This window comes from Heterodontus francisci, chromosome 29 (genome assembly GCF_036365525.1).
Source record: "Heterodontus francisci isolate sHetFra1 chromosome 29, sHetFra1.hap1, whole genome shotgun sequence".
In the NCBI taxonomy this organism is placed as follows: Eukaryota; Metazoa; Chordata; class Chondrichthyes; order Heterodontiformes; family Heterodontidae; genus Heterodontus; species Heterodontus francisci.
In genome coordinates this window covers 16896610-16912236 of record NC_090399.1, presented here as the reverse complement: position 1 = coordinate 16912236, position 15627 = coordinate 16896610, and the positions used below count along the sequence as shown (strand labels likewise).

Genomic DNA, 15627 nt, shown 5'->3' with positions numbered 1-15627 from the left:
TTCTGCTCTGGGCCTCGCACTTTATTCTGCTCCACTGCAGGCCTCGCCCTTTATGCTAGTCCACTCCAGGCCTCGCTCTCTTTGCTGCTCTTCTCCACTCCAGGCTTCGGATGGTGTGTGTGCATTCGATGGGACATTGGATAGTATGTGTGCAGTATCATGTTGGATGGCGTTTGTGCACGAAGAGATATTGGATGGTGTTTGTGTACAACGAGACATTGGATGGTATGCATGTGATGAGATATTGGATGTTGTTTGTGCGCAATGAGATGTTGGATGGTGTATGTGCAATGGGATTTTAGATGGTGTGTGTACAATGAGATATCGGATGGTGTTTGTGTGCGATGAGACGTTAAATGTTGTGTGTGTGATGAGATGTTGGATGGTGTTTGTGTGCGATGAGACATTGAATGGTGTTTGTGTACAGTGAGATGGTGGATGGTGTGTGTGTACAGTGAGATGTTGGATGGTGTTTGTGTGCGATGAGATGTTGGATGGTGTTTGTGTGCGATGAGATGTTGGATGGTGTTTGTGTGCGATGGAATGTTGGATGGTGTTTGTGTGCAGTGAGATGTTGGATGGTGTTTGTGTGCGATGAGATGTTGGATGGTGTTTGTGTGCGATGAGATGTTGGATGGTGTTTGTGTGCGATGAGATGTTGGATGGTGTTTGTGTGCGATGAGATGTTGGATGGTGTTTGTGTGCGATGGAATGTTGGATGGTGTTTGTGTGCAGTGAGATGTTGGATGGTGTGTGTGTGCAGTGAGATGTTGGATGGTGTGTGTGTGCAGTGAGATGTTGGATGGTGTGTGTGCAGTGAGATGTTGGATGGTGTTTGTGTGCAGTGAGATGTTGGATGGTGTGTGTGTGCAGTGAGATGTTGGATGGTGTTTGTGTGCGATGGAATGTTGGATGGTGTGTGTGTGCAGTGAGATGTTGGATGGTGTGTGTGTGCAGTGAGATGTTGGATGGTGTGTGTGTGCAGTGAGATGTTGGATGGTGTGTGTGTGCAGTGAGATGTTGGATGGTGTGTGTGTGCAGTGAGATGTTGGATGGTGTTTGTGTGCAGTGAGATGTTGGATGGTGTGTGTGTGCAGTGAGATGTTGGATGGTGTGTGTGTGCAGTGAGATGTTGGATGGTGTTTGTGTGCGATGGAATGTTGGATGGTGTTTGTGTGCAGTGAGATGTTGGATGGTGTTTGTGTGCAGTGAGATGTTGGATGGTGTGTGTGTGCAGTGAGATGTTGGATGGTGTTTGTGTGCGATGGAATGTTGGATGGTGTTTGTGTGCAGTGAGATGTTGGATGATGTTTGTGTGCAGTGAGATGTTGGATGGTGTGTGTGTGCAGTGAGATGTTGGATGGTGTTTGTGTGCAGTGAGATGTTGGATGGTGTGTGTGTGCAGTGAGATGTTGGATGGTGTGTGTGTGCAGTGAGATGTTGGATGGTGTTTGTGTGCGATGGAATGTTGGATGGTGTTTGTGTGCAGTGAGATGTTGGATGGTGTGTGTGTGCGATGAGATGTTGGATGGTGTTTGTGTGCGATGGAATGTTGGATGGTGTTTGTGTGCAGTGAGATGTTGGATGGTGTTTGTGTGCGATGGAATGTTGGATGGTGTTTGTGTGCAGTGAGATGTTGGATGGTGTTTGTGTGCAGTGAGATGTTGGATGGTGTTTGTGTGCAGTGAGATGTTGGATGGTGTGTGTGTGCAGTGAGATGTTGGATGGTGTGTGTGTGCAGTGAGATGTTGGATGGTGTGTGTGTGCAATGGAATGTTGGATGGTGTGCGTGTGATGGGCCGTTGGATGGTGTGTGTGTGCAATGGAATGTTGGATGGTGTGCGTGTGATGGGCCGTTGGATGGTGTGTGTGTGTGTGTGCGCGATGTGATGTTGGATGGTGCGATAAGCGGCATGTTTTGGGATGCAATGTAATGAGATGGTGTGTGGGTAATTTGACAAGTGCCAGGGCGTAAATAATAACGAAGGATAACTATCTTTTTCACAGGGGAGTTTATCCGAGCGCTTTACGAATCTGAGGAGAACTGTGAGGTGGACCCAGCCAAGTGCACCTTTTCCACTTTGGCCGATCACCAGGCTAACTTGAGGATGTGCTGCGAGCTGGCACTTTGCAAGATCGTCAACTCCCATTGGTCAGTGCTGGTGTGACGTGACAGATTAAAAAGCAGTAAAAATCAATCAGTGGTGCCAGGGACTGAAGTCGAGAGGACTGTCCAGACAATTCTGGGACTTTAAATCCAACCTGACAGAGAACAGAGATCTCTTACTTCCAGTGTACATTTCTAGCATGCTTTGTTGGAATATATTTCCGCCCCCACCTGTTGAGGGCCAAGTGATTCAAACATCTATCCACAGAAGGGGTCAGGTGAGGTGAGGTGAAACAGTCCCTCTTCGGAGGACTGACTGGTGTGATGACGTACTGGGGGGTAGATTTTCAACTTGCTGGCCGAGGTGAAGCTGACTAATGGAAACCAAAACTAGGTAGTTTCCATAAACGGTGTCTGAATCCTAAAACCAGACTTAAAAGGATGATACCAGAGCTGGAAGGTTATAGCTGTTCAGGAAAGACTGAACAGGCTGGGGCTCTTTTTTCTAGAAAAAAAGAGATCTGAAGGGTGACCCAATATAGGTCTTTAAAATTATGAAGGAGTTTGACAGGATCGACATAGAAATGTGGGGAGCCCTAAACTCAGGGACATAAATATAAGGTAATCAACAATACATCCAAGAAGGAAGTGAGTAGAAACATGTTCACCCAGTGAGTGGTTAGAATGTGTGAACTTGCTACCACATGGAGTAGTTGAGGTGGTTAGCGTGGATTAAGGGGAAGTTAGATAGGTACACGAGGGAGAAAGAAATAGAACAATATGTGGTTGGGGGGAGATAAAGAGGGGTGAGAGGGGGATTGTGTGGAACATAAACCTCGGCACAGAGCAAGTGGTCCAAATGGCCCTGTTTCTCTGCTGTACAATCTGTGTAATTCTATGTAAATACATCCAAATGGCAAGTTGATAATCTACCCCCATGCATTTTCCTCCAGTTCTAGGAGTTCAAATCCAACAGTCAAGTTTCTCTAGTTTGAAAGCGGGGGGTGGAATTGCATCACTGAGCTCTCACTGTTGGTTCTTGCTTGTCAGTCATTGGGACTTAGTCAACTGAACTTGGGATAAGTTCCTTTCATAGGAAGCCACGCTGTTGCTCTTCATTATTTGTACCTTGACGTCACAGTTACTGTGCGATTGATTCTATTGGCATAAAATGTTGTTGCGGTCCTATTTTACTATTTTGGTCTTGAGTGTGTATTTTGCTTTATTTCAGTGAATCAAATAAAATATTTCCGTCAACTTCTCCACACTCTTGTCCCTCTCTGGAAATGAACTCTCATTCGGGGTTCAGCTCTGTGGGTGTTAGCCACACTCCAATCCCTCACCAGCCTGGACATTGAGTGTTGGCAAGCTATTCGACTACAGGCTACCTCACAGAGAATTCTGGCCTCCGCACACGTGCTACCTGGCTGGGGCCACTCGATAGCAATCGGGAAGGGAATTCTGACCCATTTTTCTCGCTGTAGCCAGGAATGCTGAGGTCAAATGGAACCCTTCTCTCCACAGCACCTCCTGTTCCCTGCCCTCTGCCACCGACTGCCTCTCCCAGCCATCATTACTCTGATTGTGGTACATTGGCACAAATTGGAAATGGAACCTCCCAGGTCCAGTACCAGATCCTGCAGGTCACTTTCAAACTACGTTCTCGGAAGAGAAACATAGAATTGTACAGCACACAGAGGCCATTCAGCCCTTCGTGCGTGTGCTGGCTCTTTGAAACAGCACTCCAATTAGTCCCACACCGCTGCTCTTTCTTCACAACCCTGTAATTTTTTTCACTTCAAATATTTATCCAGTTCTTTTCTAAAGGAACTTGAGTCAGGAGGGCAAAAAGGGGTTATGAGAAGTCATTGGCAAACAGGATTAATGAAAATCCCAAGGCATTTTATACGTATATAAAGAGCAAGAGGGTAACCAGGGAAAGGGTTAGCCCACTCAAGGACAGAGAAGGGAATCTATGTGTGGAGCCAGAGGAAACGGGCGAGGTACTAAATGAGTACTTTGCATCAGTATTTACCAAAGAGAAGGACTTGGTGGATGATGAGCCGAGGGAAGGGAGTGCAGATAGTCTCAGTAATCTCATTATCAAAAAGGAGGAGGTGTTGGGTGTCTCGCAAAGCATTAAGGTAGATAAGTCCCCAGGGCCTAATGGGATCTACCCCAGAATACTGAGGGAGGCAAGGGAAGAAATTGCTGGGGCCTTGACAGAAATCTTTGCATCCTCATTGGCTACAGGTGAAGTCCCAGAGGACTGGAGAATAGCCAATGTTGTTCCTTTGTTTAAGAAGGGTAGCAAGGATAATCCAGGAAATTATAGACCGGTGAGCCTTACATCAGTGGTAGGGAAATTATTAGAGAGGATTCTTCGGGACAGGATTTACTCACATTTGGAAACAATGGACTTATTAGCGAGAGGCAGCATGGTTTTGTGAAGGAGAGGTCGTGTCTCACTAACTTGATCGAGTTTTTTGAGGAAGTGACAAAGATGATTGATGAAGGAAGGGCAGTGGATGTTGTCTATATGGACTTCAGTTAAGCCTTTGACAAGGTCCCTCGTGGCAGACTGATACAAAAAGTGAAGTCACATGGGATCAGAGGGGAGCTGGCAAGATGGATACAGAACTGGCTCGGTCATAGAAGACAGAGGGTAGCAGTGGAAGGGTGCTTTTCTGAATGGATGGATGTGACTAGTAGTGTTCCGCAGGGATCAGTGCTGGGACCTTTGCTGTTTGTAGTATATATAAATGATTTGGAGGAAAATGTAGCTGGTCTGATTAGTCAGTTTGCGGACGACACAAAGGTTGGTGGAGTTGCGGATAGTGATGAGGATTGTCAGAGGATACAGCAGGATATAGATCGGTTGGAGACTTGGGCGGAGAAATGGCAGATGGAGTTTAATTCAGACAAATGTGAGGTAATACATTTTGAAAGGTCTAATGCAGGTGGGAAGTATACAGTAAATGGCAGAACCCTTAGGAATATTAACCGGCAGAGAGATCTGGGCGTACAGGTCCACAGGTCACTGAAAGTGGCAACGCAGGTGGATAAGGTAGTCAAGAAGGCATACGGCATGCTTGCCTTCATCAGTCGGGGCATAGAGTATAAAAATAGGCAAGTCATGCTGCAGCTGTACAGAACTTTAGTTAGGCCACACTTAGAATATTGCGTGCAATTCTGGTCGCCACACTACCAGAAGGAAGTGGAGGCTTTGGAGAGGGTCCAGAAGTGGTTTACCAGGATGTTGCCTGGTCTGGAGGGCATTAGCTATGAGGACAGGTTGGATAAACTCGGATTGTTTTCACTGGAACGACGGAGGTGGAGGGGTGGCATGATAGAGGTTTACAAAGTTATTAGCGGCATGGACAGAGTGGATAGTCAGAAGCTTTTTCCCAGGGTGGAAGAGTCAGTTACTAGGGGACATAGGTTTAAGGTGAGAGGGGCAAAGTTTAGAGGGGATGTGCGAGGCAAGTTCTTTACACAGAGGGTGGTGAGTGCCTGGAACTTGTTGCCGGGGGAGATGGTGGAAGCAGGTACCATAGAGACGTTTAAGAGGCATCTTGACAAATACATGAATAGGATGGGAATAGAGGGATATGGACCCCGGAAGTGCAGAAGGTTTTAGTTTCGGCAGGCATCAAGATCGGCGCAGGCTTGGAGGGCCGAATAGCCTGTTCCTGTGCTGTACTGTTCTTTGTTCTTTGAAAGTTACTATTGAATCTGCTTCCACCTCGCTTCCAGGCAGTGCATTCCAGGTCATAACAACTCTCCATATAAAAAGACTTGCTGAAAGACTGGAGAGGAGAGTGCTGCCACTGAACCATGGCTGAATGCCTGTGGGTGCTTTTATATTTAACCCTCTGCAAGTAGTGAAATGAAAGCCACGTTAAATATCACATTGCACGGTGCCTCTTTGTCCTCCATTAAAGTGACCGACTTTTATAATTTTTTGCTCTCGCTCTCTTTGCTTTGTACAGCGTCTTTCCTCGTGAGCTGAAGGAAGTCTTCGCCTCTTGGAGGCATCGCTGTGCCGAGCGTGGCAGAGAGGACATTGCCGACCGCCTGATCAGCGCCTCCTTGTTCCTCCGGTTCCTCTGCCCTGCCATCATGTCTCCCAGCCTCTTTAACCTGATGCAGGAATATCCGGACGACCGCACCTCCCGAACCTTGACCCTTATAGCGAAAGTCATTCAAAATCTGGCAAACTTTACCAAGTAAGTCTTTCCAGGCATGAGAAAGCCCCGCTCCCCATCACACCAGCCCACTCAGTGGGTAATGTAGCCTGTGGGCTGGTGTAAGGGAGGTAAGTATCAGTCGTGACAATGTACCCGAAGTCCTACTGGAAGAATATCATTGGTAGCAATGTAATAATAGTATTGGTCTGGTGTCTTTAATTGAGTAATCAAGGCCTAAAGGGACTGGTAGGTTACCATCCCTCAATATTTGGTTAATTTTCAACATGCTTTGCTGTGAAAACAACCCTGCATGTTGTTGGATTGATCGAGGATATTGTGGTGTATCCATATTGCTCTAACGTGGAGGTATTCTAGGATATCGTCATATATTCTTTGCCTCTAAAACAGATTTGAGGACCAGAGAAAAACACTGAAAATGTCTGGCTAATTATTAAATCTGTAAATGAGGTACCACTACATGTGTACCAAGCTCTCTTCGAGGAGGTCGCAAATGTCTGGAGTGCTTTATGCCAGCCTCGGCAAGACTAGATTAAAGTTCCCCCAGGAGCTCCAATGTGTTGTATCTTTTATAAGTTGAATGATGTAGGATAAATGTGGGACCCATATATCATGTTCTGTGTGTACACAGCTGACAAGTAAGCTTGTTCATTGGTGAGGTTAGCTGTTACCATTTGTTACGCAGGCCTTCAATGTCTTGGATTGTTTATTACACTTCAGACATTCCTCACATGAGTGATCATTAGTTTTCTGTGGCATTTAAAATCTCATAGCTGCTGCAAAATGAGTACGGGTATATGAATTATATATTTTAAAAATTTACAAAGGTTGTTATAGTATCATAGAGTGAATCATACAGCCCTGAAGGAGGCCATTCAGTCCATTATGACTCTGCTGCCTCTTTGAAGGAGCTATACTATTAGTCCCCACTCCCCCTGCTCTTTTCCCACAGGTCTGCAAATATTTCCCCTGCCAGTATTTATCCAGTTCCCTTTGCAAGTTACTACTGAATGTACTTCCATCATCCTTTCAGGCAGTGCATTCCAGATCACAGCAACTCATTGTGTAAATTACTTCTTTCTCATATCACCTTTTTTGGGTTAATAACCTTAAATCTGTGCCTTCTGTTTACTGACCCTTCTGCTACTCAAACGGTTTCTCCTTATTTACTCTATTAATGATTTTGAACAGCACTGTTAAATCTCCCCTTAACCTCTGCTCCACGGAGAACTGCAGCTTTTCTAGTCTTTCCTCGAAACTGAAGTATTTTATACCAGGCATCATTCTTGTAAATCTCCTCTGCACCCTCTCGAAGGCTTTGATACCCTTCCCAAAGTGTGATGCCCAGAATTACTGATTATTACTGAGGGGTCATTAGTTCTCTGAAGCATTCAAAATCTCAGACAGCCATTGCAGAGTGAGTACTGATATGTGAATATATATTTGGAAAATACTTGCTGTGCTTCAACAACCTGCTATACCTACACTTAAAGGGTGTCATTTATGTTTTCTAATTTGTCGTGGAGACAGATTAGGGATGAAGTGAGGTGTCTTGTGTTGCTATTGTGCTGCTTTTCTTCTTCCTCCGTGTGTTCAGGTTCGGCAGCAAGGAGGACTACATGTCATTCATGAACGAATTTCTGGAGCTCGAATGGGGCAGCATGCAGCAGTTCTTGATGGAGATCTCCAATCCGGACACGGTCACCAACGCAGCTAGCTTTGAGGGCTACATTGACCTAGGCCGAGAGCTCTCCACGCTGCACTCCCTTCTGTGGGAGGTGCTGCCTCAGCTCAGCAAGGTGAAGCATTAAAACTCACTCGGACAGGTTCAGCAGAACTTCACAGGACAGGAAACCTGTGCGCTTGGGGGCCAGCGGGAAATTAGTTGGTTCCATTGGGTACTGCACGTGCTGTGTAATTTCACAGGTGGTTGGATCCATTGGCATTTGAAATATAGGAAGTGAATGTTAGTGGTTGGGTCCATTAGTATTTTTTCTGGAGGGTAAATGGGGCGCGATTGGATCTATGATCCTATTCCTGAGACGATAGTACTTCAGTCCACTTTGGATTCTGTGATGGGAAGTGGAATTCCGTATATAGTTAGTGGTTGAATGTGATTAGGTCCACTGAGATTCTGCCTGGTGTGAGTGGATGGGACATGGTTGGGGCCATTAAGTTAGCATAAGATGAATGAATAGGAAGTGCTTGGGTCAATTGGGACCCTACATTGCAAGTGGGAAGTGTGTGAATCCATTGTTAATTGGAGTGCAATTGGAGAATGGGTTTGTCAGTGGGATTCTGTGGAGTGAGTGGAAGATTTGGGTCTATTAGGATTTTTGTATACGTGGAGTGAATGGAAAGTGCTTGGGTCCTTTGAGATTCTATATATGTGAAGTGAACATGTCCCACCATTGTACTGTGATTGCTCTACATTGAGAACTGTTCCAGTCACTAAATGCAATTGTGATTTGCTGCATATAGTTCACCCCAGCTAAAAATACCTTTCCTATGCCATGCAGGAAGCTGTGCTAAAACTGGGTCCCCTCCCCCGCCTCCTCAATGACATAAGTGGGGCGTTGAGAAACCCATCGCATGTACAGCGACAGTCCAGTCACATAGCGGAACGCTATACCTCTGGGCCCAGCATCAACCGCGGTGTTTCATCTGACCTTCAGAAGTACACAGTTAAAGATCTGAACAGGTGAGGGTGGAAAGGAAATGGCTCACTTTACCAACACGAAACACTCCCAGGGCAAGTTCAGCGTGGATTAGATAAGAGTAGTTATCTGTCTACACTGTCGCAGCAATGTTCCTTAGCCTAAACATCTCTACTGCAGAATAGTGAGAGATCCTTGTGGAGTAGCTGAGCTGCCGTCGCTAATTATGGGAAATGAATTTTAGTTATGGCTTTTTTAACTGGCCACATTTATATATGGTGAATAGAAAAATGGGGGCAGGGGAGTTTGCTTCTGTAACAGGTGTCCCAAAGATACAGTCTTGGTCACGACATTTGAATTTGATTCTCAAAGAAACGCTTGCCATTTCTGATGATGAATACCTGCTGTAATATTTTACAGCCTGTTTATCTTGATGAGGAGCCCAGGTGAAGGGATTGAGGTCCAAACTGCAGGAAATGCATCAATAAACTTGGAAAAGAAGCTGAGATGAATTGAGATCCACTGGCGAGAAGACACCAAGTTTAGGTTTAACAAGACAGTACATTGTAGGCGGAAGCAATGTCAATAGCGACAACAACTTACATTTTTATAGCAACTTTTAATGTAGTAAAACGACCCAAGGCACTTCACAGCAGTGTTATCCACCAAAATCTTGACACCAAACCAACAAAGGAGACATTAGGAAAGGTGACCAAACGCTTGTTCAGTGAAGTGGGTTTTAAGGAGGGTCTTAAAGGAGGAGGGAGAGGCAGTGAGGTTTAGGAAGGGAATTTCAGAGCTTAGGGTCTAGCCAGCTGAAGGCACAGCTGCCAATGGTAGACTGAAAGTAGTTGGGGATGCACAAGAGGCCAGAATTGGAGCAACTCAGTTCTTCAAGGGGTATAGGACTGAAGGAAGTTAAAAGAGAGGGAGGGGCGAGACTGTGGAGGGATTTGAACACATGAATTAAAATTTTAAATTGAGACATAGCTGGGCCGGGAACCAATATAGGGCAGCGAGCACCGCGGGTGATGGGTGAATGGAACTTGGTGTGGGTTAGGATACGGGCAGCAGGGTATTGGATGAGGCTGGAAGGAGGGAAGGCGGAGGGACGTGAAGTGGTGTTTCGCAGTTTTGAGGCCCTAAGAGGGAATGGGTGAGAGTAGAACACAGTGAGTCTTCCTGTCCTGTTGTAAATTAGTCCTATCATTCTCCTTCAATTCACAGCTCAATTGATATGACCCGGCTACCTTCCCCGACCAAGGAAAAGGGAAAGGACGTCTTTTACGTGACGAGGCCTCCGCTTGCGCGCTCCTCCCCAGCATACTGTACAAGTAGCTCCGACATCACCGAACCCGACCCCAAAATGATGACCACGAACAAGAGTATCTCCATGATGGATCTGCAGGACAGCAGGAGCATGAACAGCATAAGCAACCTCCAGACTGTTGGGGACATGCTAAACAGCAGTCAGGCCTCGATTGGAACGACAGTAGGCCTCAGGCCTAGCCGGCTCTCACAGGGCAGCGGGTCGAGTGTGTCAGGAGGCCTACGGTTGGGACAAATGGGCATTACCACGGACGGATTGCATGGGCAGCTGCGAGTCCCCTTGTCCTTTCAGAACCCCCTGTTCAACATGACCTCCGATGGGCCTGCCTCACTACGGACTCCCGCCGAGCCTGGGGTCGGCCTCCTGGGTTACCATGGTTACAGCAAGAGCGAGGACCTGTCTGCCAACAAGCAGATCTTCCACAGCCACAGCTACAGTGACGAGTTCGCCCGGCAGAACAGCGAGTTCAGCCGCCGGCAGCTCTCGCTGACCGACAACCTCCAGCACATGCTGTCGGCACCCCCGGCCAACATCGGCCCCCAGAGGAGGATAGACCAGCCGCCGCCACCTCCTCCCCCTCTCGTCCGAGGGAAGACGCAGCAGCTGACAGTCAGTGCGGCCCAGCGACCCCGGCCACCCAGCGCCAACCTGCTGCAGTCGCCTGCTGAGCCAGCACACGGCCCCAAGGTGCGGCAGCAGTCAATTATGGCCAAAACTGATGCCCCGGCTCCAAAATCAGGCATCACCAAACAGGTAGGTTTCCTGCAGGGGTATCAATACGTGCACCCATTTATCCAGGTCTGTTGTCAGTCATGGCTCAGTGGATAACATTCTCACAACTCAGTCAGAAAGTTGTGTGTTCCAGTGCTACCCCAATCAAGTACTTCACTGTTGGAGGTGCCATCTTTCGAATGAGACATTAACCAAAAGCTCCGTCTGCTCTCTTGGGTGGATGTGAAAGATCCCATAGCTTTATTTTGAAGCAGAGCAGAGAAGTTCTGCCTGGTACCCCGGCCAACTAACATCACTGAAAGAATCATTATCTCATACAAAAATAGTAAGTGCTGGAAATACTCAGCAGGTCAGGCAGCATCTGAAGAGAGAGAAGCAGAGTTAACATTTCAGGTCTGTGACTCTTCATCATAACTGGCAAAGGTTAGAAAAGAATTAGGTTTTAAGCAAGTGGGGGGACGGGGTTTGGCGGGGAAGGGAACAAAAAGGAAGGTGTGTGATAGGGCAGAGGGCAGGAGAGATTAAATAACACAGCTCTCATGAACGTGTTAATGCTTGTGGTGAAAGACAAGGCATTAGTCCAGAGAGAATGTTAATGGTACAGTAATAAGAAGCTCTGTCCACAAAAAAAAAACGGGCACATGGTTTAAAAATAAAATAAAATAATTAAAAAAAGAAAAATATGAAATAAAGGCCAGTCATGCTCTGAAATTGCTGAACTCAAGGTTGAGTCCGCGATGCTGTAGAGTGCCTAATCGAAAAATCAGGTGCTGCTCCTCGAGCTTGCGTTGATGTTCACTGGAACACTGCAGCAGGTCAAGGGCAGAAATGTGGGCATGAGAGCAGGGGGAAGTGTTGAAATGGCAAGCGACAGGAAGCTCAGGGTCACGCTTTCGGATTGAGCGGAGCTGTTCAGCAAAGCGGTCACCCAATCTGTGTTTGGTCTCCCCAATGTAGAGGCAACCACATTGTGAGCAGTGAATACAGTATACTAAATTGAAGGAAGTACAAGTAAATCGCTGCTTCACCTGAAAGAAGTGTTTGGGGTCTTGCATGCTGAGGAGAGAGGAGGTAAAAGGGCAGGTTGGAACACCTCCACTCAGTCCGACAGCATGACCCTGAGCTTCCGGTCACTTGCCATTTCAACACCACCCCCCCCCCCCCCCCCCCACTCCCTGCTCTCATGCCCACATTTATGAGTGTTCCACTGAACATCAACGCAAGTTCGAGGAGCAGCACCTGATCTTTCGATTAGGCACTCTACAGCCTCGCGGACTCGACCTTGAGTTCAGCAATTTCAAGGCATGACTGACCTTTTTTTATATTTTTCTTTTATTAATTTTATTTTTTTAACCATTTGTCTGTTTTTCATGTAGACACAGTTGCTCATTATTGTGCCATTAACACTCTCTCTGAACTGATGCTTTTTCTTTCACCACAAGCATTAACACACTCTTTGCCTTTGTCCCAGGACAGCTTTGTTATTTAATCTCTCCTGCCCTCTGCCTTATCACACACCTTCCCTTTTGTTCTCTTCCCTACCAACCACCACCGCACCTCCCCCAGCCCCACCCCCCACCCCCCGCCCCCCCACCACCCTTCACTTGCTTAAAACCTAATTCTTTTCTAACCTTTGCCCGGTCTGATGAAAGGCCACAGCCCTGAAACATTAACTCTGCTTCTCTCTCCACAGATGCTGCCAGATCTGCTGAGTATTTCCAGCACTTTCTGTTCTCATTTCAGATTTCCAGCATCTGCAGTATTTTCCTTTTATCGTCATTATCTCAGTGCTGTTTATAGGAGCTTGCTGTGCACAAATTGGCCACCACATGTTTACATTGCAGCAGCGACTACACTTCAGAAGTATTTCATTGGCTGTAAAATTCTTTGGGACGTCCTGAGGTTGTGACGGATGCAGTATAAATTCACGTTTATCTTACTTTTGAACATGTTGTTTCCAGCAGATACCCAGCCCTTCCGTATACCAACACAAGGCAAATGTCGGACAGGGCAACAGCAGCTGGTCCATCCAATCTGGGTCCCACACCAGTGATGCCTTATGCGTCACGATATATAGGAACAGGAGAAGGTTATTCGGCACCTCAAGCCTGTTCCTCAGCTTCATTTATCTACCTTTGGTCCCTATCCCTTGATACCCACAGCCTTTTCACATTACATAGAAACAGACAGAGTTAACAGCACAGAAATGGTAATCCAGACCAACAGGTCTAGTCTAGTGCTTATCCTCCACATGAGCCTCCTCTCACTCGACTTCCACCTAATCCTATCAGCCTATCCTTTGTTCCTTTCTCCCTCCCTCCCTCCCTAGCTTCCTCTTACTGTATCTATGCTATTCACTTCATCACTCCTTGCGATAGCTAGTTCCACATTCTCGCCACTCTCTGGGTAAGGATTATTCTCCCGAATTGCTGATCAAGCAAGTGAGGATTTAAAATCCTTATCACTGACCATCACATTTATTTCCCCCTAGCTTTGAACTCCCATCCAAGCGGAATGATCTTCGCTACGTTCCCCTTACAGAGTTCCAGATTTCTTCTACCATTTGTGTGAAAAAGTGCTTCCTGATTTTGCTTCTTCACAGCCTGGCTCTAATTTTAAGATTACGCCCCCCTCAATCTTTCAGTGAACATGGGCACTCCCAACCAGGTGAGAAACCTGGGAATAAAAGCAAAATACTGCAGATGCCGGAAATCTGAAATTAAAAATAGAAACCTAAGAAATTCCTCTCTGCACTCCCTAGATGATTGAAAGAAGTTCAGGAGACAACAATGACAGTGACTTAAATAAAAACAAGAAATGCTGGAACCATTCAGCAGGTCTGGCAGCATCTGTGGAAAGAGAAGCAGAGTTAACGTTTCGGGTCAGTGACCCTTCATCGGAACTGACAAATATTAGAAAAGTCACAGGTTATAAGCAAGTGAGGTGGGGGTGGGGCAAGAGGTAACAAAGGAGGTCTAGATTGGACCAGGCCACATAGCTGACCAAAAGGTCACGGAGCAAAGGCAAACAATATGTTAATGGTGTGTTGAAAGACAAAGCATTAGTACAAATTAGGTGTTAATACACTGATAATACAGAGGTTAATACATAGGTGTATTAACACCTAATCTGTACTAATGCTTTGTCTTTCAACACACCATTAACATATTGTTTGCCTTTGCTCTGTGACCTTTTGGTCAGCTATGTGGCCTGGTCCAATCCAGACCTCCTTTGTTATCTCTTGCCCCACCCCCACCTCACTTGCTTATAACCTGTGACTTTTCTAATATTTGTCAGTTCCGATGAAGGGTCACTGACCCGAAACGTTAACTCTGCTTCTCTTTCCACAGATGCTGCCAGACCTGCTGAGTGGTTCCAGCATTTCTTGTTTTTATTTCAGATTTCCAGCATCCGCAGTATTTTGCTTTTATTATAATGACAGTGACTTATATTGTTTTGGTATGGCTTGATGTTCAGCCCAGCTGGGAACAGCCAGTTCAGCTCCCTGTTATAGAGTCATTACAACACAGAAGCTACACAGTGAATTTGGTGCTCACTACACTATCTGGCAACTTGTTTTAATGGGGGAAAAGTCATGGAATTTTTACTCCACACTTCCCTGCACTGAGATCGCTCCTGCATGCTCTGACAAGTATCACACGTTAAGTGGCTCTCTTTATGTGTCTTGCTTTACATGCCACCCATGTTCAAAGGAAGCCAGTCTGACCACCAACTGGCCAGAAGCTAAAGTCAACAATAGAATTGTGTATTGCAGCTGTGACGCTACAGCCCTTATGAAATCTCCGAGCTACAGAAGCTGTCCCATGGGTCTGAAAATCCAAAGGCCCCTCTCTAACACTGGAACTGTGGCCCTGCAGGATATTGAATCTCACAGCACAGAAAGAGGGCATTCGGCCCATCCTGTCTGTGCCAGCTCTCTGAAAGAGTTATCCAATTAGTCCCACACCGCGGCTCCATTAAAATAAAGACTCGCTTTTCACAACCACCAGACATCTCAAAGCGTTTTACAACCAATGAAGTACTTTTGAACAGGAGTCACTGTTGTGATATAGCAAATGCGGCAGCCAATTCACTCATAGCAAACTCCCAAAAACGGCAATGTTATAATGACCAGATAAACTGCTTTTGTGATGTTGATTGAGGTTTAAATATTGACCGGGACACCAGGGTTAACTCCCCTGCTCTTAGATGCGAACATGCGAATTAGGAGCAGGAGTAGGCCACTCGGCCCCTCGAGCCTGCTCTACCATTCAATAAGATCATGGCTAATCTGATTGTAACCTCAACTCCACATTCCCGTCTACTCCCCCCCGATAACCTTTCACCCCCCCCCCTTGCTTATCAAAAATCTATCTACCTCTACCTTAAAAATATTCAGAAACTCTGCTTCCACCGCCTTTTGAGAAAAGAGTTACAAAGACTCACGACCCTCTGAGAGAAAAACTTTCTCCTCATCTCTGTCTTAAATGGGCGACCCCTTATTTTTAAACAGTGACCCCTAGTTCCAGATTCTCCCACAAGAGGAAACATCCTTTGCACATCCACCCTGTCAAGACCCCTCAGGATCTTATA

At 46.3% G+C, this 15627-nt stretch overlaps 1 protein-coding gene across 12 annotated transcripts in view; it reads left to right on the top strand.

The window, feature by feature from the left end:
* syngap1a (synaptic Ras GTPase activating protein 1a) overlaps positions 1 to 15627 on the top strand; it is a 703692-nt gene that overhangs the window by 598436 nt on the left and 89629 nt on the right. For all 12 annotated transcript variants that reach the window (XM_068009527.1, XM_068009530.1, XM_068009524.1 and 9 more), the window contains 5 exons: positions 2008 to 2152; positions 6100 to 6336; positions 7913 to 8114; positions 8835 to 9016; positions 10200 to 11055. In XM_068009527.1, the coding sequence (XP_067865628.1) occupies positions 2008 to 2152; positions 6100 to 6336; positions 7913 to 8114; positions 8835 to 9016; positions 10200 to 11055 (1622 nt within the window). The remainder of the gene's footprint in view (positions 1 to 2007; positions 2153 to 6099; positions 6337 to 7912; positions 8115 to 8834; positions 9017 to 10199; positions 11056 to 15627) is intronic.